This window comes from Alexandromys fortis, unplaced genomic scaffold (assembly GCF_014885135.2).
Source record: "Alexandromys fortis isolate MF-2015 unplaced genomic scaffold, M_Fortis_MF-2015_v1.1 scaffold_23, whole genome shotgun sequence".
NCBI lineage: Eukaryota > Metazoa > Chordata > Mammalia > Rodentia > Cricetidae > Alexandromys > Alexandromys fortis.
Window position 1 is genome coordinate 6,206,256 of NW_026067907.1, and position 22,274 is coordinate 6,228,529.

Consider the following 22,274-nt stretch of genomic DNA (forward strand, 5'->3'; position numbering starts at 1 on the left):
GCACTCATCAATCTGTGCACTTGCGGTCTTTGTAGGGATGCTTTGTTTCTGGTATCAGAAACTACAGGGTGACACTTTGGACTCCGCCCATAATGTTTGGTGTTGTCCCTTTCTTGTCGGCGTTCTCCCTCACAGAGTGCACATGTGGTAAACCATGGACCAGGTTTCTAAGGTCACCAAAGGCATGGCATAAATGACCTAGGTTTGGGTACAGTAGTGGTTTTTAACCTGTGGATCAAGACCCCCTTGAAGGTCACAAAACAGTAGCAAAACTACAGTTATGAAGTAGCAACAAAAAAACTTTCACACTTGGGGGCCCCCACAACATGAGGAACTGTGTTCAAGGGTAGCAGCGTTAGGAAGGATGAGGACCACTGGGCTATAGACTTGTCTTCAGCTCTTTAGAGTCAGAGCAGCCAGCTTCCAGGTGCCCACAGCTTAGCCTCTCCAGCTAAGACCATGGCCTACTTCAAAGTCCCGCTCTCCTAGCAGCCAGTATGTGAGCGTGCCCTTTGTCTTCGAGAATGCGGCCGCTTCAATGCACAGGAAAGAGAAAAGGTATCTCTCCCTCCACAAAACAAGACCGGGCCACCATTTTGAGGTTTGCTCTAACTGTGAAGTTTACAGATGAGCCATATCCCCCTGCGAATCTTTTCTCTGCCTCCACCTAATTCTCATTGCCTTCTCCGCTACATCAAGTGAGGGAGCCTTTGCTCCTGCCTGGAACACATGGTGTACTGGCACTGGAATGCCCAGATGAGCACAGCTACCCTGTCCTGCGATCCCTTCTCTGTCTCCAAGAGTGACAGAGGTGACGGGCAGGGATGCAGAGGAAGAGCGTGGTACCACGATGGTGTGGGCGTGTTATGTCCAATATTAGACATATTTACAAGTACAGATTCTACTACTCTTTAGAACACTTTGGAATGCACCTCTTTTTTTTTTTTATTTCTGAAGTTAGTCTTGTGATTTCTTTCTCTGGATAGATTTTTAAAGACTTTCATGAAGGAACCATTAACTTTGGACCCACCTACAAGTATGATGTTGGATCAGCTGCCTACGATACAAGTGACAAGTGCCGTACCCCAGCCTGGACAGATAGGGTGCTGTGGTGGAGGAAGAAACATCCGTATGATAAGACAGGTGAGTGCCCTGTGTCTGCTGAGACAAAAGGGGGGCAAGGAGAACTAACACAGAGGGAAAGAACCAGTCATTCAGCCCAGGGGCCTGGCCGTGTGAACCACATTTTTCTCAATGAATCAACCACATGATACCAAATAATTCTGAAAGTCACCCTCTTTGAGCCACCTCTCTGCTGGTTCTGTCTCTAGATCATGGCTGCTCCCACCCACCCTCTTCCCTTTATCCTGGGGAGAAAGTGGAGCGAAGTCATGGGCTATCTCTCCCCACTCCTGACACCACTTGGATACTTTATCGAGCCCATTTTCTTCAACGAGATTCTTACCTCTTAAAGCCTCAATTCCAAATGGAACATGAGCCAGACTCCATTTTTTTAATTAGCTAATTGTGAAGTTTATTTTGAAGTCATTGATGCCTAGGAGGGAGGCGAATCTCATTAAAGTCAGAGCGCCTGCAATCTAGAACACAAACAGGCTCTCCACTTTCCAAGAGAGAGGTCTATGGAGATTTCAAAGTCAAGAGACTAGAGCTACAGGTAGAAGACAGATGTTTTCTTTCCGGTTAGTCTAACATCTGCATGCTCCCGGAGTACTGAGAGGCAGGGCCAGACAGTTCTGGCTTCTGAACCTCCGTGTCTCTCACCGTGCAAAGACTGCGGGTCTCAGAGGTGGTGGACTGCTGCACCCTGGTCCTTAGCTTCAGACATGAGCCGGGGGTGGGGGTGAAAGGGTGCCATGGTGTCTTCACCCCAGCCCCAGAGCATCCCAAGCCAAGCCTCAAGGGGCAGGGGTGGGGGCTAGGGAAGCAAATGAGCCTGAGTCAAGGTGGTTAGGGGCAGAGATCTTTGCTGCAGGCAGTCGTACATCCATTCGTAGATACTGATGTGGTTTTGTGTCTCCTGTTGGCTGTTGGCATCCTGAATGGAACTTTGTGAGCAGCTGGAGAGCTCAACCTTCTAGACAGTGATCTAGATGGCGACACCAGAATCAGACACACCTGGTCTCCAGGAACTCTCAAGTACTACGGCCGTGCGGAGCTCCAAGCATCTGATCACAGGTATGGCCCGGGCTGGTGAGAGCATTGGCTCCACTTCTGCATAGGATCCCGACACGCGTCCCTGTGAGGCTTGGAAGGAGTGTGTGTGTGTGTGTGTGTGTGTGTGTGTGTGTGTGTGTGTGTGTGTGTGTGTGTGGAGAGGATCTGTGTACCCACCATAATTAATGGTAATAATTGTTAGCATTTTGTCATTGCTCTATATCACAAATGATGTCATTTATGGAAATTTCGAAGATACGACCCGCACAATGTTGTATCTTCAGTGTTCCCAGCCGCCCCACTGCGTAGCTGGCTCTCCCATTAGTTTTCAAGCTGAAGTCCTGTGCAGCTTACAGATCTGGTCCACTCCTTTGCAGCCACCGTCCAGCTTTTAGCAGAGCCATGGGACTGACCCACTCACCTGTAGATGTCGCTTTTCATCCAGTATTTGCGTTGTGGCAAACACCATACGGTTTTTATATCTTGGATTCAGGTTGTTAGACACTCCAAGATGTCATTTACCCTCAGCCGCTGTGGGCTAAGAACAGAAGGAGACAGCAGATGGCAGGGAGAGGACAGTCTGACAATAGCCTCTGAGGGGATTTGCTAGCTTGTGGAGCACCTTGCAAGAAACGGTAGAAAGTGGGAGCATAAGACGGTCCAGGCAAGGGAGGTTCAATTCTCCTGCAGTTGCTACCAGAACTGTATAAGGTTCTTCAAAGGAAGGGAGGAGGAGGAGAGTGGTAATCCTGGGTCGGCTAGCGAGTCAGAACGTTAGACCCCGATTCTTTGATCCTTCCCCTCAGCAGTCTTTGTGGGAATCTTTATCCTAATTTCTGATGTTTCCTTAGACATGAGCTCTATAAACCCAAAGAAACCATGTGTTGAGACCCCTAGCATGGATTGCCATCTAGTCATGTGACGAGCTTGTGCTCCAGCAGAGTACGATGCCCAGGGCTGGCAGTCTGTGGTGTGGGTTCATGAGCTAACAGCTTGGGGGGACAGGCAGGTTAGAGGCTGGAATGCGACACCTGCCTAGGCCAACGGCTCTCCACCATTTCCTCTTCCTGTCTGACGCAGGCCCGTGCTAGCCATCGTGGAGGTGGAGGTGCAGGAGGTGGACGTGGGAGCCCGGGAGAGAGTTTTCCAGGAAGTGTCCTCTGTCCAAGGCCCACTAGATGCCACCGTTGTTGTGAACCTCCAGTCGCCAACCCTAGAAGAGAAAAATGAATTTCCCGAGGACCTGCGCACAGAGCTTATGCAGACTTTGGGGAATTATGGGACGATTATTCTGGTCAGGTAACCCACCGCTCAGATATATGTTCTGGGGTGTCCGTGGGGTCTGGGAGAGCCACATTAAATTTCCTAGTATGACTGGCTAATCCCTATTACAGGATCAACCAAGGGCAGATGCTGGTGACTTTCGCAGACAGCCACTCGGCTCTCAGTGTGCTAGACGTGGACGGCATGAAGGTGAGGGGTTCTGTCACACTGTGGTGCAGAGCTGGCCCGTCCCCATAGTTACACGGCCATGATTTCCACTGGCCGGTGGCCTGCCTGTGTCGGCACCATAGTGCGTCACGACTCAGATTCTCCATCTGGGTCTTGTGTCTTGGAGCTGGCCCGTCCCACTTGCAGACGCTGAAACTGGGGTTCCCAGTGGGTTTCCGCTCCTACCTAACGGGGAGCGCTTCCCTCCTTCCTCCTGAGACTGTTATGGGGTGTGCAGCTCACACTTACTTCCATTTTGCTATGATCCTGATTTAAATTTGCACAGAATGAAAAGCTGGAGGTGTTTGTACCATTTCTATGTGTGAGCCGTACTGAGCTCACCTGGGATCGACTTTGGGTTTCCTTAGCCAATTGTCATGAATGCACAGTTTGGGAGAGAAAGCTGTGACCAAAGGAAACTGGTGACTTTTCTCTGTTCCCGCTTGCCGGCTGGCCTCCCAGGTGAAAGGCAGAGCCGTGAAGATCCGACCAAAGACCAAAGATTGGCTGAAGGGCCTGAGGGAGGAGCTCATCCGGAAACGAGACAGCATGGCCCCCGTGTCGCCCACCGCCAACTCCTGCTTGCTGGAGGAGAACTTTGACTTCACGAGTCTGGACTACGAGACAGAAGGTGAGTGACCCTGACAGGAAGGACAGGCAAAGAGTTCTAGGGATGGGCGTGCCTCGCCCCAAACCCCATCTCACAAAGGCTTCTGAGGACACGTGAAGTGTGGAAGTTGTCTCTGTGTGACAGCGGTGGGTCACATCCGTGTGTTCCAGTGTTCATATATGGAGACGATGCAGGGAACTGGAAAAGAACAAGATGCCCTCATGTGTATTAACAGGCCTAGAGGCTGTTAGCAATGGGCATGAACTGAGGTGGGAAGCTGGCCTAGGGACCTGGCTCCCATGGCTGCCAGAAGAGTCTCATAGAATTCTTGTGGCACTTACGTTGGCTTCACTGTGTCCAAATTCCTTTATAAGGGAGGAATTCTGCATTTTGGTCACAGTTCGTAGGTCCATCGCTGTCTTCATTAGGGTTCCTTCTACTTTGATAAAACCATGACGGAAAGCAACTTGGAAGGGAAGGCTTTGTTTCAGCTCCCAGCTCCACATCACAGTCCGTCTCTGAAGGAAGTCAGGCAAGAGCTTGAGGCAGAGGCTGTGGAGGATGCTCCTTACGGGCTTGTTCCCCGGGACCTGCTCAGCCTCCTTTGTTATAACATCTAGGACCATGAGTCCCCAGCCAGGCCCGCCCACATCAGTTAAGAAAATGCCCCCCACACTTGTTTACGGGCAATCTTCTGGAAGCATGTTGTCAACTGAGATCCCCCTTCCCTAATGACTCCAGCTTGTGTTGACACACATCTAACTGGATAATAGCCTTTGGTTCCATTGAATCTGGGTCCCCGGCAAGGCAAGAACATTGTGGTATGGGAGCTTGTGAGAGTGGCTACTCCCCTCCCCGCAGGGCACAGGAAGCAGAGAGAAAATACCACCAGTGTCATCTTATTCCAGTTGGGCCTCCAGGCCTAGGATCTGCATGAGCTCTTCCTCCCCCACATCCTCGCTGGTCGCATCCCCACAGACACCTTCTCAAAGTCATCCACAAGCCAATCAGATTGCCAGCCAGCAAGACAGTCCCGCTGGTTGAAGGCTGAGCTGCTTGCTGCGCCCTGATGACTCTTGCGCAATTTGTTCTTCCTTAAAGGGGATGTTCTCGAAGACGACGACGATTATTTAGTGGATGAGTTTGGCCAGCCTGTGGTCTCAGACGGTGAACTTGGTGGTGACGACTCTCCCGATGTCATGAGCTCCTCAGCCCCTGTCAGCAAATCTCCAGCACTAACTAAAAAGAAGCAACAGCCAACGTACAAAGGTAGCTCCTCCCCCCGCTTTCCCAGGGTAGGGTTGGAGCGGTGTCCCCTTTTGCTCTTGAAGGTCTGCTGTCAAGTGCATAGGTCCCAGGAGAGGGTCATCCAGTGTAGAGTGACAGAGCTTGGCCCTGGGAGGGCTCCGCGTGCCACACACCTATTTCCTCTGGCTCATTCATTTTACCGGTGTTTGTGTGACACGCCTACCCAGAGATGTCGGTCCTGTTGCCTTTATGTACTCAAGGGGCCACATCTCTCTGGAAGCTGGTTTGACATTTGTGACTTTGTCCCCCAATACTTTCCGAATCTTCAGGGACTCCCGAAGAGACACGCTCAGTCTCGACACTTTGATGTTCTTCCTCAGTCACATGATGTCATATTATACAGTTTAGAATCAAGGAGAGCAAAAGGAGGCATGGGGGATGAATTCATGTCCTGGGTTAAATGGTCGAGTGTTAGATTCAGTAGACTCTGATCCATCCAGAATTCCCCACCATCAGTCACTCTGTCCCTAACTGGAGAGAAGCGTTAGCCCACGGGATCCTTGAGCTAGGGCTGGAAATAGAGCGTGGCTGACAGAGAATTAAGGTGTTTCCTTGTCAAGAGAGGTCCAAAGACCTGCCTACCCTCATGTCCCTTGGATTAGATAATGTTCCCCCGAACTGATCGGTAGCTTGCCGCTCTAGCACCGCTGGTTGGTCTTAACCTTTTGAATTGCTGAGGCTGCCGTAGAGATTCCCATTTGGCCAGGTGTGTGGGACAGTGTGACACCGACAGCGGCTGGCACAGGGTCAGTGTCTGTGGCCTTTGCATTCCTCTGGTCTTCCCTCTGTTCTTCTCAGAGGAATGTCCCAGGCCAGTCATGGCTAGCTGAATGAAGCTCCTAGTATCCAAGGAGCTTCCAAATCAGTAGAAACACTTTAGAATGAAGAATTAAGCTCTCTTCCCTATTGAGGGGGGTGAATTTTAGTAACTCTGGTTTCACTGTGTCGTTTGCTTGTGTAGATGTGTTGGCTGATCATTTTGAAAGAAAGTGGGTCTAAACATTAAAACATACCAGGGTTTCTCCAGTCTGGTAAACCAGGCCCAGAGTTCGCTGAGTGTTCCAAGTAGGCATTGGGCATACCCTCCCTCCTATAAAGGGCTCTCATGTCTGAACCAGCCTAGCTGGGTATCCCATGGCACCTCTTTTGGCGTGCTCTGCGCACAAAGCCATTTCTGAACCTTGCGTTGGGAAGAGACCGTCTTTCTCACAGCTGCCATGTCCTCCAGACGACGCTGACCTGGTGAAGTTAAAGCAGGAGCTGGAAGTTGTTGGGGATTTTCGCCACCGTTCTCCGAGCAGGTCCCTGTCCGTCCCCAATAGGCCTCGGCCACCTCACCCACCACAGAGACCCCCCCCTCCAAGTAAGACTTCGCTTGCTCTGAGCTTGCCACCGTGCCTGCTGGGAATTAACCACACACCTCCTGCTATGGAAAACACAGCTGTAGACTCCTGCTGAGTCCCCTCTGATGCTCCCCTTCCCCCTCCCGGGCCACCTTACTGTCCGCATCTAGGACATGTTCCGTGTTGGAGGTCATTGGTTCCTCAGGGTGTGCTCAACAAAGCCGTGCCAAAGCTCTTCCTCCAGGAACTTGGCTTTGGCTTCCAGACACCTTACATTTGAAACCGTGTGTAGAAATGGCTGCAGCCCTTTGAGGGAATTTCCCTAGCCTTTTTGTCAGGTGCTTGCTTCCCTGACAGATGCCCAGACAGGCCCTTGAGGACTCTGGTTCACCCGGAGACCTGAGCATGCATGCCGCTAGCCCAGGCCGCGATCCCCCTTCACTCCTGTTCTGGCGCTCTGGGGATGAGCCCTGTTTGACGCAGGCTCTCTTAGGATGAGAGATTGCGTTGTCCAGCTCCTCTGACAATGCTTCTCCTATCAAACTTGCCTTAACCTCAGAATAACCTTGTGGCTTGCTTCTGACTTGTCTCTGTTCTGCGCCATTATGATTTACTTTCCCCAAAACTGCGGCAGTCAAACACAGACTTTTCTAAGCCATTCTCTTCCAATCGGGTTCACCCAAAAGCTAACGTAGAGCAGTAACCAGTGTTGAGCTAGCAGCATCTCTTTGCTTTTGTGGGCTTACACTCAGGAAATAGAAGTGATACTGAATATTGCATTTATAAGGTGCCGGAGTGGGAGACCGCAGCAAGAGGAGAGTGTGTCCAGGCTAGTATGGGTTCCTTAGTGAGACTGTCTCAAAAAATAACTTAAGAGTTACATAAATAAAATTTAGAAATCATAATATTTTAGAGCTTTAATAAAAATAAAGAATTATAGAGAAGAATCAAGATGTAAAAATTACTTGGCTACCTACAAGTAACAGTTTTAATCAGAAGACTTCCATTGTTTTTCTAGTTACATGGGTATCTATACACTATGTCCAGAGAAAAAGTTTAAGGGCTGGGGCTGTCCTAATTTGCATGAGGCACGAGGTTCAATCCCTAATCCTAACCAAAAAAAAAAAATTTAATGAATAGTCATCACTTTTGCTAGGTCATTTATTTTTATTCCACTGACTGTGTCATTAAATATTCTAAGACATTAATGGCTAAAAGCAAAAGGTAACCATTTATTTCTCTGAGTTGAGAACTCTAGGACTTTTATTGTCTCTCAAATATTAAAAAAAAAAAAAACAAACAAACCAAGCAAGCAAATGTTCTGGGGCTGGGAAGATGGCTCAGTGGGGAAAAACACTCGTCACACAGCCTGATGACCGCTGCAGTGGGCTCTGTGGACCTCAGATCACCAGAATCTGTGTAAAAGCCAGTGTGCTCCAAACGCCGTCTTTAATCCCAGCATTCTTAGCGTAGGATGGGAGGAGGAGGTAGGGGAATCCCCAGAACCTTGAGAACCAGCTACCCTGCAGCATGCAGTGCAGACTGTCTCAAACCAGTTGAAAGATAAGGACCGATACCCCAGACTGTCCTCTGTCCTTACATGTGCTGTGGCATGTGTGTGCCCTCACACACAAACACACACACACACACACACACACGCTTTTATACACACACCTACACACACACACATAAAACCATTGTTTGTTAAACAATAACATTTGAAATAATTGGTCCTGATAATAATGTCTTGATCCACTTAAAAATCAATTGGTTTGTATGTCAGATTAGAACCCCCTGTGTGTTAGATTTAGATTTGTATTCTAGATCTGCTTCTCTAGACAGTCTGTGCCAATAGGCCAAGCTATCACAGACAGAAAACCTGTTTTGTTTCTCGTGGTGGAGCCCAGGGCCTCGTCTATGCTGTGTGAACGAACACTCTACTGCTAACCCACAGCCACAGCCCCAAAGAGAAACTTTGGAGAGTCTTATGGGGCCTGCCTGGGAGCACTCTGTATGGCTTGTGAGTCTGTACTCCTGACCGTGGCTATGTCTGCCTCTGCCGCTGCCCCCTCCCAACTTCCTGTAGCTTGCTACTGTGTTACCAAGCCTCCGAAGCTGACCGCCTGCCCTCTCCGCAGCTGGCCTGGTGGTAAAGAAGTCAGCCTCGGACGTTTCCATCTCCTCCGGCACCCACGGGCAGTATTCAATCTTGCAGACTGCGAAGCTCCTTCCAGGAGCACCTCAGCAACCAGTGAGTCCTCTGGCTCCCCGGGAAGTGGTTTGCAGGTCTAGGGGTGCCCCACCCCAAGATCATGTGGAGTGCCTTTTCAAGGAGTATGTACCTCTGTCTCCTTAACCCTCCCCCTGCCCATCAGTCATTCCCCAAACCCCTAACGTTTAATTGCATCTTCTTTCCAGAACTGTTAGGTGGTTGTGCTGTAGGAGAAGAGGCTGGGATAAGTCACCCCAGTGTCCCTGCAAAGCAAACCGCCCACTCCCAGACCCCTCTTTGGCTCCCTTGCGATTCCTAGCTTTGTCTAGCGCTATAGAGCAGTTAGTGGCAAAGGGAACAGGAAAGGTCAGATGTGTTTCTCCACACTGGTGTCAGGTTAGAGACCCACTGGGCCCGAATCCTGCCAAAGCACGGTTCTGAAAAATTGCAAGGTGAGAGGGGGCAAGGGGCTCATCTGGGGGAGTCCTGAACTGCTGCTGATGGACATGCAGGTGAGGGTCGGTGGCAGGAAGGGGAAGGCTGCGCTGATGTGCCCAGGAGGATGTACAGGCTGGCAAGCTGGGCCAGGCTGGCATAGACAGTCGAGGCAGGCTGAGGCGTTGACTGGTTTCCAGGATGTACAGTAATGAAAGTGGCTCTCAGGTGACACGGGAGCTGAGTGACGAGGAAGACAGTCCTGTCGGAAAATGAATCTGGGAGGGATTTTCATACTCACACAGACCGTGGAAGGCACGGCCTAAGACTGCTCCCCAGCTCTGCCTGGCGGTGGAAGCACACATTACGAAGGCCCCGCTACCACCCTGTTTGGGAGCTGAAGGTCTTTGACTCTGACCTTTATTGTGTTCCTCTTCTTGGTGGGTAGAGAAGACTCTTAGGAGATGCGGTTTAGACCTGGGGATGTGTCCATCATCTGATGAGGTTCTGCACAGTTCACATTCCCATGCAGACTGCCTCCACAGGCAGGCAGGTGATGCACACACTGTCCTGCCTCTGTTAACCCATGTCTCTTTCCGATTCTGCCCTCAAGCCCAAAGCTAGAACTGGAATAAGTAAACCATACAACGTCAAGCAGATCAAGACCACTAATGCTCAGGAGGCAGAAGCAGCGATCAGGTGTCTCCTGGAAGCTAGCAGAGGTAGGATCTCTTGGGAACCGCCTTCCCTGGCCAAACGGGAGGGCCAAGTCCCTTTTTATCCTCTTACTGACAGTGGCCTAGAAGATCTGGGTCTCTGCTCTTTTCTTTCTCCTCCCCCCTCCCTCCCTCCCCCCTCCCTCCTCCCTCCCCCCTCCCTCCCTCCCTCCTTCCCTTCCTTCCCTTCCTTCCTTCCTTCCTTTCTCTCCTTCCTTTCTTCCTTCCTCTCTTTTCTTTTTTACTTCTTTTTTTGATGCACTGTTAATTGAAAGTAGCCACTAGTATTATATTTACTTATTTTTGATATATTTTTCTTTTAAAATTACATACTCAAAATTCAGGAAGTATATAGAAAGTTACCCAATGATGATTAGGCAGTATTTTAGAGAGAAATAAATGGAACTTTTACAAAGGTTGATGTTGTTGGGCCAGTGAACCTGCTGATCTGAACTCGGCCCCAGGACTCACGTAGGGAAAGGAGAACTGGTCACCCCGAGTTGTCTTGTGACCTCCACAAGTGCAGTGTGGCACTTCTGCCCCTCTGTATATGATAACTATATTAATGTAAACATATTTAGGAAAAGGTTAGAATCGCAAGAACTAACTCATTCGGCCAGCTGGGTGACAAAGGACCATTGTGTAAATGTCCTTGCTGCAAATGAACAAAAGCCACCACTTAAATCCCTGCCAAGTATAAGCAAATCCTGCACTTGAGGCTGGGCCATCTTCCCCGCAGCCCTCGTTCTGTCTCCTCACGTAACCCTTGTTATCCTTCCTGGACTCGCTCCCGCTCTTTCTCGTCACTGCTCCTAACAATCGCCGCCTTGATTTTGGGCGATAATCCAGAGTCTCTTCTGAAGATGAAAGATTATGCCCTTTGTAAAGAAATACGGGTATATTATAATTGCCCAATTGGGTTATCCAGGGCATTCATCTGACTTGGGAATTTGCAACATACTAAAGGAGGGCAAAGGGCCTGGGTTAGAAACCTGAGGAACATTGCTGAAGGATTACATGGTACGGGAGGGGGTTGAATAAAATATATAGTACGTTCATACAGCGGAGTATTAGTCAGTCGTGGGAATGTAGCGGCACATATTACAGTGAGGGCAGACTGGAAATGTTAAGCTGAGTGAAAGAAATGAGATACGGAATCACATACCACGTTACTCCATGTGTACACGATGTCCGTGGAGACACGGAATCCCATACTGTGTTACTCCACGTGTACACGATGTCCATAGAGACACGGGATCACATACTGTGTTAGTCACATACATGATGTCCATGGCAGGTAGATCCACAGAGACAGAAAGCTGTAAGGAGGAACAAGGAATGGGTTTCTTTTTGGCAGAACAAAAAATGTTGTAGAATTGGATAGTGGTACTTCCCGTGAATGCATTAAAAACCATTAAAATGGGTAAATGTTAAGGTGGATGAATTTTATCTCAGTGAAAGATAAAGAGCAAACAGCTCTAGCGACACACATTAGCAAGGTTTGAGGTCTGAAGTCTGCCCACCACATTGACATGACGCTATCTTGTTCATGCCCCTGTTGAGGTTCCAGTGCTTTGTGGGTCCTCTTCCTTGAGAAACGTCTGGCACTTTCCGTATGGTATCAGGGTCTTGCTGATCTTTCTTCAGGCCCCACCCCTGTGAAGGTGAATGTGAATCAGGGGCCAGACCCGGCTGTCTAGTCCTGACTCAACCTAAAGCCCCCTTTGTAGCTGGAAGGAAACACTGGATTAATATGGCGCTGAGATATGGACTCTGTAAATGTTAGGTCGTGCACTAAATTCCATCACCTTGTACTTGAGCTGAGCAACTTTATGTTTCAGGTATCCCAGAAGCAACCCCAGGTGCCGTGCCTTTGAGGGACCAAGGGTCTTCTAAGCCAGAGGCCTCCCTAGGGCCCCCAGTCCTGCCCCGCCGGCCTGCTCCTAGGGTTCCTGCCATCAAGAAACCAACCTTGAGGAGGACAGGAAAGGTAAGAAGTCAAGACATATGAGCACTCATTCCAAGGTTTCTCGAGGTCTTGTTACACGAAGTTATGTCAAGAACAGAAATGAAGCTGGACTTCATTTCCTAACCCACACCTGCATCCCAGACTTAGCCATGTCTAGAGGAAAAATGATTCATTTGGCAACTGCTTTTCCCTCGTCTTCCTGCTGCATCTTGGGCTCAGCTGAGCAGAACAAGAACTGTCCTTTGCAGGTTCTCACTGTGACAGTTATGAACAGCTTAAGAGGGACCGACTGCTTCCTGAATGTCCCCGGTCTTCACGGGGAATGGCTATGGATGCTTTCTTTCTGCCCTATGGTCCGATGCTGCTGTTGCGTGTGGTACATGCATGTGGTTTCACACGCACAGATTTATGTGCAGTAGAAAATCACCAATGGGAGCTGGAGAAGATGGCTCAGTGGGTGAGAGCACTTGCTGCACCAGCAAGAGGACCTGAGTTCAGATCCTACCATTCACACAAAAAGCACCATACAGCCACACGTGTACCTGTAACCCCAGAGATGTAATGGGCAGAGGCAGGAGGATTGTTGGAGCTTAATAGCTGTCAGCCTAGCTCCAGATTCAATGAAAGACTCCATCTTGAAGGAATAAGGTAGAGAGTGGTAAATGAACATATCCAAGATCCTCCCTGTCCAGGAGAGGTTCATACACCACAATCTCTCTCTCTCTCTCTCTCTCTCTCTCTCTCTCTCTCTCTCTCTCTCTCTCTCTCTCACACACACACACACACACACACACACACACACACACACACACACACACACACACACACACACACACACACACACAAAAAAAAAAAAAAAAAAAACCCTAACCAGTTGCTAGATTAGCAGTTTTACTCTGCTCACACAGCCATGGTCCTGCAGGCTCACGGGGCGTGGTCTCCTGCAGCCCCGACAGCTTCTCGCCACTTTTCTTGCAGATCGTTTTCTGCTCTCGCTCACAAGCTTCTCAGCCGTGCTTACTGCTGCAGAGACATGAGTTTGTCAGGGCAGTAGCCGCACAGAGACTGACACCTGTAGATACTTCTGGATCTTCTGTTTGATCTCAGTTCTAGGAGCAGGCCACTCGGTAATCCCTGTCTGGGCACCAGAGAGTGACTTTTGCTTTTCCAACGTGCCCAGTATGAGAGGTCACTCTGGCATGTGCCTACTTACTGAGTTTGCTTTCTGTCTTCTGGATTGTGCATCTGTGCTGCATTGCCCTGTTGCTGCCTGTCCATTCATTGTCTACGCTTTGTTGCAGAATGAACTCTCCCTCTTTCCCGTCTGCAGGAGTAGAGCTGGGTTGTCTTTTCAGTGGCTGCACAGGAATTTTGGTACAAGGCTGGCAGAGGAGGCTTGGGCTTTCAGTTTCCCTCTTTCTTAAGAACTAAAGCCGACAGTGGACCTGGACCCCTGGCCTTAACTCTCCAACCCCATCTGTACCAAAACTTCACTTTGCACCATGTAGTTTAAAAGCAGAGCGAAAGAAGTGGGGGCCCCTGTGAAGTTCTCCCTCCTATATTGAAATACAAACTATCCGAGGGGAAAGCAGAGCCCTTAGTCCTTCCAGCTGCATGCCCCTCCAGTGTGGTTCAGTGCATGCTGAATTGCCTGCTTAGGCCTGCAGCCTTAACGAATGTTTGAGAAGGGCTCTCACGGAGAAAGGGAAGAGCATGGCCCCACTTTGTCAGGCTACAAGACAATTTCTTCGTAAACTACCCACTGTGGCTCTGGTTTTAAATCTAGTCATTCTGTGTCCATACTGGCCCACAGTTCTTCATTCTGCTCAGTCTACTGGCTGCCAGCCTCTTAGCTGAGCCCCCTCCATCTCTATCTCCTCCTGAGTGTTGTCTGGGTGCCCACTCCTTACGTGCCGGCTTCTTATTTACATTTTACCTTGCCTTTCCTCAGCCCATGTCACCAGAAGAACAGTTCCAACAGCTGCCTGTCCATTTTCCAGTAGCTTCCCAGGAAATCAGCCTTGAGACCCCTTCTCCGAGGACAGTCCCTCAAGTCCCGCCTATTCCCAAACCAAGAACATTTCAGCCTGGGAGAGGCGTTGAGAGGAGGCCAAGCAGTGGCAAGACAGCACTGGATGAAGTTCCTCCCATGACAGGTGCTATGGAGTCCCCGCCTCCAGAGGCCCCGTCTCTGGCTCCCAAGGTGCCCCCGAGGAGGAAGAAGTCTGCGCCTGCAGCCTTCCACCTGCAGGTCCTGCAGAATAACAGCCAACTTCTCCAGGGCCTCACAAGCCCCAGCAGCTCTCCGTCCCCACCGCAGCCTGACACCTACCCGCTCTGTCCTCAAATGGGTCTTCTCAGCACGTCATCTGCCATAAGCCCCGAAACTGACGAGACCGGAGGGGTGGTGGAGCCCAAGGCGGTCTTTTTCCATGGCAACAATCCGGATCCCTTCTGGAGCCTGCTCCATCACCCTAAGCTGTTGGATAATACCTGGCTGTCCAAGAGCTCTGACCCTTTAGACTTGGGGTCCAGGAACTCGGAGAGGACACACACAGACCCAGCACAGGTCAATGCCTCAGTGGCTGAGAGAGGACTCCCACCAGACCATGGGGAAAAAGATTTTAGTCACTGGGTGACTGCCAGTAACAAAGACAAGAGGACAACATTAGGCGTTTGACCCATGGGCAGGAACACAACCTGTCTACTTTAAAGACTCTCGTTCCAGATGTTCGCCTTCCCCACATGGGCATCGCTTGACGTGGTCAAAAGGGACATCCACTTAAAGTGGCACCGAAGCCCTTTGTGCATCTGTCACTCGTGTGTACTTTATAGAAACTGTCTCCCATTCAGTACAGTTATTCAGCAGCCACCAAAATATTTCGTTCAAGACCTGTGCATTTTAAGGTTGTTCTCAGGGGACTGGGCAATGTGCTGTTGTTGCCTTTGGCACATGGATTTTAAAGGAAAGAAATCTAGCTGCCCAACTTGTTCTCACCCACTGATTTTAAACGGTTGTTCAGCTCGTGTGTATGCCATTTGCTTGTTGGTTTTGTTTGTGTTTTATAGATTTGGGATGAGTGATGGGTTCATAAAGGATAACATTAAAAGCAGTTGGGACCATTGGGAGCTGTCCTGGCCCACTTTAAATCAGGTTAAGGAAGAAACACAGCTGAAAACAGCAGAAAGGTCAACAGCATGCCTGGCCCTTGCACTCCCGTGAGCCACTTTTTTATGAAGTTGCCCTTCATAGCTGCAAGTGCTGCTGCTTCCGGCTCAGCAGAAAGACCTCGTCTGTACTGAACATGCGTGTGTTGTGTTATTCCCTAAACACCACAGCACAACAAGTGGGCTGTCTGGACACAACTGCACATGTACAAGAGGATATGCAGGAACTGTACAAATTCTGTTGCCACTGGGGACTTGGGCATCTAAGGATTTGGGTCTCTCAGGGTGTGCTGGAACAGATCTCCCGCACTCAGGTAGCTACCCATGTGCACTGATTCTAAGTCCTGTGGGAGGACTGTGGCCTGTGACGTGTGCACCACGCGCTCCCACTCCACTCAAACACGGACCAGCTGCCTCCTGCACGCCCTGTATATGACCATGGTCTTGAGCTATGGTGTGCTGCTTGAACCAATTTATATTCATCCCCTGGATGAAACCACCTCGTTTGTCCATGTCCTATAAAGGCACACGATGTGAAAACTCACACTGGCCCACGATGACTGACCATGCTGTAGTATATGATGTCTTCAAGGAAGCACCTCCAGGGCGTGGAATGCGGACCTGGTGGCTGCACGGCTGTGAAGTCTGCTTGTTGCCCCCCCTAATTTCATACATTTTTAATACTTCTCAAGAACTGACAAACACACCATGATGCTGTCTTCTATTTTTAAAATACTGTGAGGCCTAGAATCTGTTTGAAGCAGATATCTCACTTCCATGCCCCCAAAGTTCATTAGCTGGAGAAGGCTGAGAAATAGGAAGGTCACAAGGTCAAGACCAGCCCGGGAAACAGCAAGATCCTTTTTCAGAAAGAAATTCCCTAGCAAATCTTGCTATGCCAGTTTCTGTAACTGACACCGTAGACCCACACAGCAGTGGTCTGGGTTGCCGCTTTTGGGGAGTCCGGCAGGGAATGATACTGGTTGGGACAGCCATGGCCATGATGCCTGGGGCGTAACACTCACTCTTTTTTACCCACCAGACTGCTGGGATTTCAGAAATGATTTTCACTGTCACGTTCAAGGTAGTTTGTAAATTATTTGAACCTAGCAATGAAGAACAAAAGTCCATGCATCTACACTCATCTGAAAACTTATCAGAACAAAAGGAGATTAAGTAGGTAATATGCATATTTGGCAGTTACAAAAGATGGTGGGGCGCTGGAGAGATGGCTCACGGTTAAGAGCACTGGCTGCTCTTCTAGAAGACCTAGGTTTGACTCACAGTCATCTGTAACTCCAATCCCACAGGATCCAATGTTCTTTTCTGGCCTCTTAAAGCACTGTATGCTCAGACATACATGCAGGCAAAACACTACTAAACAGAAATAAAGGAAAAAATTAAAGATGTGTATAGATTATCAGAGTACTTTCTGTGGTGCCCAAGTGTTCTTTTAAAGGATTGTGTGGTTCACCTCGTGTGTGTTCTACAAATAAAAACCGTATAGAAAGCATCAGAGGAGACAGGTAGGCTGCCGGAGATGTTAAAGAATCGGCCATGATGTTTCTTCCCACACGTGCAATCATGATGGAAGATTCTTTTATGTTTTTGTTTTTTAAATTCAGATGCCCTCTTCCTGCATATCCCTTTTTCCTGCCACAGAAGAGGTGAACTGGATGGCAGATACAGGTAACCCCAGTCAGAAAGGTGGTAGGGAAGTCCGGGGACAACTCCAGCAGTTTTCTTCGTTGTTCTACATAGCAATGGGCTGATGCAGAAGCCAGGAGCCCTCGAGGCAAGTGCTCATCAGAGAAGCAGCCACTGAAGGGAGGAACCCACGCCCAGGACTGTGGGCCACAAGGAAGAGTGCAGCACTGAAAAGTGAACAAGTTGGGTGTGGTGCTTCAAGCCTGTAATCCCAGCACTCAGAGGCAGAGGCAAGGGGATCTCTGAGTTCCAGGACAGCCAGAGCTACATAGAGAGACCCATTCTCGAGTAGGGAAAAGGACAGTTGGGATGGCCTTGGTTTAGAAACAGTGCTTATTACTAACTGGAGAATGTCTTAAGTAGCGTTGGTTGCATAAATTCAGCAGCAAGCAGCCGCCACCCAGACGTCATTCTGTGTCAGGATTTTGGTCTTCAGTGCTGTGATTGCACATTGCCATTGCTCTGAAACATGCTGCAGTTCACCGCAGGGGTGACGCTGACAGTTTCACATGGTCTTTCTGACCCTAGTAGAACCTCCTTTTAGACTTCCTACACATAAAAAAAAAAAAGTGACTGAAATTAGGAAATCTCAAGAAATTTCTACAGAGGTTTAAAGTTGCTGAAGTTTGAGGTATGTGTAAGGTATGTGAGGTATGTGTAAATCACGTGTTAAAGCTTTGGCTTTGCGATGGTCATTTCAGTGGGGAGGAAAACCGTGAGAGACTATATACCCAGACTAGTGATTAATAAAATCTGCACTGTGTTTTGAGTTAGTAATTTGCCCTGATGTTACATTATCAAACATATCTGACTTTTTAAAATTGGAATTCTTTTCGGATGTGAAGAGAGAACCCTGGACTTTTCTTTGGCCAACCTTCCTCTACATCAAATGCAATTGCCAGCTTTTTTTTTTTTTTTTTTTTTTTTTTTTTTTTTTTTTTTTTTTTTTTTTTTTTTGAGACAGAGTTTCTCTATGTAGTCCTGGCTGTCCATCTGTAGATCAGGCTGGCCTCAAACTCACAGAGACCTGCCTGCCTCTTCTTCCCAAGTGCTAAAAAGGCGTGTGCCCCCACACCTGGCTGTAATTGCTAGTTCTTACTGTGTGATGTTTTGTTTTTCAACAATCGAACTCAGTAGGAAAAACCAGGAGAGTAATAAGGTTAAAATTTTATGGCTTGATAGTCCAAGAGGTGGCGCAGGAGCCAGAGGTGCTTGCTGCCAAGCCTGAGATCTGAGTTTGATCTCCAAGACTCACAAGTGGAAGGAGGGAACTAACTCCTCAGAGTTGTCCTTTGACCTATGGGTGTGTGTGCTTGTGCACACGCGCACACACACTGTAACTAAATGTAAATGAGCTGTAGATATATCGTGTGAAAGCTGCTCTCGGGGACCACTGACAGAAATGACCCTGAAATTAGGCTCCACGGTGTGAGACTTGGAGAGCCTAGACCGTCTTCTCAAGGCAGACTGAGGAGATGAACCGCGAGTGCAGTTCGCATACATTTCTTCACGGAAACAGATGGGAGTCTGTATTCTTCAAATTCTGCCCATGTCGGTGGTGGATCACGCCTTTAATCCCAGCACTTGAGAGGCAGATGTAGACTGATCTCTGTGAGTTTGAGGCCAGCCTGGTCTGCAGAGTGAGTTCCAGGACAGTGGAACCGTTACACAGGGACACCATCTCAAAAGAAAAAAAAATTCTGCCCATGTTTCTTCTAATTAGTCAAAATTCAGTTTCTAGGGAGCTGGAGAGATGGCTCAGTGGCTAAGAGCATTGCCTGCTCTTCCAAAGGTCCTGAGTTCAATTCCCAGGAACCACATGGTGGCTCACAATCATCTGTAATGAGGTCTGGTGCCCTCTTCTGGCCTGCAGACATACACACAGACAGAATATTGTATACATAATAGAAAAAAATTCAGTTGCTAATGTTATGTTTCTTAGGAGTCAGAATATTCCGGTCATCTCAAAATAGTAAAAACCTGTAAGAATTCCCTTTGTCTGTGTGACTTGGCCCTGGCCAAGGATGGGACCAGCAGACAGAGGAACCTTTGTTCCTTAGTGGTAGGAGCTGGACTCAAAAACACTACAATGCCAGCTGTTGCCTGGGCTGAGCTCAGCGGCACGAGTCGTACAAGGAGGGTCAGCAGAGAACTGACGTCAGGGAGTGTGGGTTTCCATGTACCACCCGCCCCCACAGGTACAAGGAGTGACACCAGCACAGGGTCAGTGGAGAACTGACGTCATGAAATGCGGGTTTCCATGTACCACCTGCCCCCACAGGTATTGCCACTGATACCCTGCACCGTGATGGCTGCAGCCAATAAACCTACACCTGATGCCATTACCTCTGATGGCCCTGGCTCCACGTTAGGCTTCACTCTAAGGTATGTATGGTGACTTGGACCTTGCTCCTATGCATCTCCCAACCCCAGTTCCTAGGAACCCACCCTTATCTCTGTTGCTGCTCTTTGCAGAATGTCGGATTAGCAGTCATACAGTATGTGGCTTCTTCTAACCCAGCGAGGGAGTGTAAGGGCTCTTCCTGTTGTTTCACTGGGCTGACAGCACATTTTTTAGCACTGAGTTTCTACCTGAAGGAGATCTTGGTGGCTCCCAAGCATTGCCAATGTGTGGATGAAGCTGCCGTAAATATCAGGGTGCAGGGTGTTGTGTGGGCATCAAGTTTCTAGTCACCTGCTTACGCACCAACGCTAAGACTGTGTCTCCTAAGGGAGCGAATGGCTCCAGAGCAGGGGCATTATCTCACATTCCTGTCTCACAAGTCACAGTCCCCGTGGCTCTGCCTCCGTGTCCATACTCGGCACTGTCTGGGATTGCAACTGTTCTGGTGTGTACTGTACCTTTCTGGATGATGGCATATGGTGATGATCACCTTCATATGCCTCTGAGTGTGTCTCTGGTGACATGTCTGTGTCCCGGGCCAGGGGCTTCGTTTCCTTACTGCTGAGTTTTAAAAGTTGTGTATTTTAAAGTCTTTTATAAACAATTTTTCCCCAATTGCTTTTTCTGCATTTTAATTTCTTTCAACTGTTTCCTTTTTCTGCATTTAAATTTTTCTAATTTTAAAGAAGCACTGTGTTCCATTGCTTCAGTTTCTCATGTATAAAAAAAGATAAAATTACAAGCCTACAAAGCCTGGCTTCACCCTTGATATTTTACCACAAATTATTCTCCTTGTTATTAACTGCTCAATTATAATTCTGCTTTTTATTTTTCTTTGACCCAAGGAAAATGAGTGAGAATTTACAAGTAAAGGTTTTTGTTTTGTTTTTGCATTTTAGATCTAATTTTATTCATGTGTGAAGAGAGAAGATGACTTAGATACTGTTTTTGGAGAAGGTTGGGAGTTTGGGTTTGTTTTTCTAAAATAGGATCAAACTCTGTAGCTCGGACTGGCCCAGAACTAGCTATCCTCCTGCCTCAACCTCCCAAGTGGTGCACACATACTTTTTAAAGTTCACAGTTTGTGGCCATGTTCAGGATTTTGTTTTGAGACAAGGACTCACTACATAGCCATGGTTGGCCTGGAACTTGCTATGTAAATCAGATTGGTGTGAACTCAGATCTCCCTGCTGGTATTAAAGACATATGCCATCATGTATATAGCCCAGGATATATTTAATGTTTTCACCAACATATTTTTAGTTGTGGGTTGGCTTACCCCAAATGTACCCATAAATTACCATTATTCTAGAAATCTATGTGCATGTATGATAAAATACCAGACTATGTTCCACGCCATCATACCACACATAATGAACTCATGTAAACTCAAGCTGAAGCTAACGGTGGACCTCATCAACACTACTGTGCTCCTGCAGCCTGACCACATCTGTTCATTACACAGATATTCATTCAAGAGCAATTGAGCTGAGAATGTAATTGCTCCCTTCCTTATTACTGTTGCTAACACTGGTAGTGGGGTTACTTGTTTTCCAGGGATCTCTGCATTTGGAGCACAGTATTTTTTTTTTTTTTTCGAGACAGGGTTTCTCTGTAGCTTTGGTTCCTGTCCTGGAACTAGCTCTTGTAGACCAGGCTGGCCTGAACTCACAGAGATCCGCCTGCCTCTGCCTCCCCGTGCGCCACCACCGCCCGGCGGATTCTGTGTGCCTTCATTCGTCACTACAGGCACACAGGCCGTGCCGGTGCTGCCAGGGCCTGCCTTGCAGAGAAGAGCTTGCTTCGAGTTAGTATCAGTTAATTGTCCTTCTGCAGCCTGCGCTTCTGTCCACATTCAGCCATCCTGTGCTAGTGGGATATTCATTTGTGCTGCTGCTTTTTAATTACGTTCTGGTACCCATTTGTTTCTTTCAACCACTTCTTTATTCAGGTTATATTGCCTTAGAAGGGCATCTTCAGCCAGTGCTGGATTTGCTTTGTCCTGCCCTAGCAATGGAATGTATAGCATTTCTTTTTCTTTTTTTCTTTCTTTTTTTTGTTTTTTTGTTTTTTTGTTTGTTTGTTTGTTTTTTCAAAACAGGGTTTCCCTGTATAACAGTCCTAGCTGTCCTGGAACTAGCTCTTGCAGACCAGGCTGGGCTCAAACTCACAAGGATTCACCTGCTTCTGCCTTCCGAGTGCTGGGATTAATGGCGTGTGCCGCCACAGCCCAGCCTGCGTTTCTTTCCCCCTTGGTCTTGCGTATGATAAACTTCATCTACACGTTTGTGATAATGGCCTTTCCATCATGTAAAAAGGAAAAGCAGCAACAGTGATTTAGTGACACACCGGATAGCTCTTTTTAGATCAGTTTTAGAGCAGAACTGTATCCCCTTCACTGCTATGACAAACACCTGGGCAGCAGAGCTCAGGGAAGAAACAGTTACTTGGGCTCATAGTTTCTGTCAGTGGTCACCGGTCCCACTGAGTGAGAGAGGGCCACATGGCAGACTGGTAGGATTAGCCAAACTGCTCACCTTATGGCGGCGAGGGAACAGAAACAGGCAAGGACCAATGCAAGATTTTCATTATGCTAAGATCAACAAGGTGAAGGCATAATTAGGCAAATTCATGAGGATGGAAAGCATGTTAGTGTTTACCAGGGGGGTAGGACAGAGGAGAGGAAATTGCTGCTCAGTAAGCTTCTTTGAGGATGATAAAATAGTCTAAAATGGA

General features: G+C 48.4%; 1 protein-coding gene across 4 annotated transcripts in view; it reads left to right on the forward strand.

The window, feature by feature from the left end:
* The window catches only part of Synj2 (synaptojanin 2), a 95,102-nt gene extending 78,817 nt beyond the window's left edge, over positions 1 to 16,285 (forward strand). For 2 of the 4 annotated variants that reach the window (XM_050135783.1, XM_050135780.1), the window contains 11 exons: positions 987 to 1,143; positions 2,079 to 2,196; positions 3,256 to 3,474; positions 3,570 to 3,648; positions 4,129 to 4,297; positions 5,378 to 5,545; positions 6,813 to 6,947; positions 9,066 to 9,178; positions 10,188 to 10,296; positions 12,132 to 12,280; positions 14,211 to 16,285. In XM_050135783.1, coding sequence (XP_049991740.1) covers positions 987 to 1,143; positions 2,079 to 2,196; positions 3,256 to 3,474; positions 3,570 to 3,648; positions 4,129 to 4,297; positions 5,378 to 5,545; positions 6,813 to 6,947; positions 9,066 to 9,178; positions 10,188 to 10,296; positions 12,132 to 12,280; positions 14,211 to 14,939 — 2,145 coding nt within the window. In that variant the 3' untranslated portion in view covers positions 14,940 to 16,285. The remainder of the gene's footprint in view (positions 1 to 986; positions 1,144 to 2,078; positions 2,197 to 3,255; positions 3,475 to 3,569; positions 3,649 to 4,128; positions 4,298 to 5,377; positions 5,546 to 6,812; positions 6,948 to 9,065; positions 9,179 to 10,187; positions 10,297 to 12,131; positions 12,281 to 14,210) is intronic. The other 2 variants (XM_050135781.1, XM_050135782.1) reach the window with 2 other exon arrangements.
* Positions 16,286 to 22,274: the final 5,989 nt, after the last annotated feature.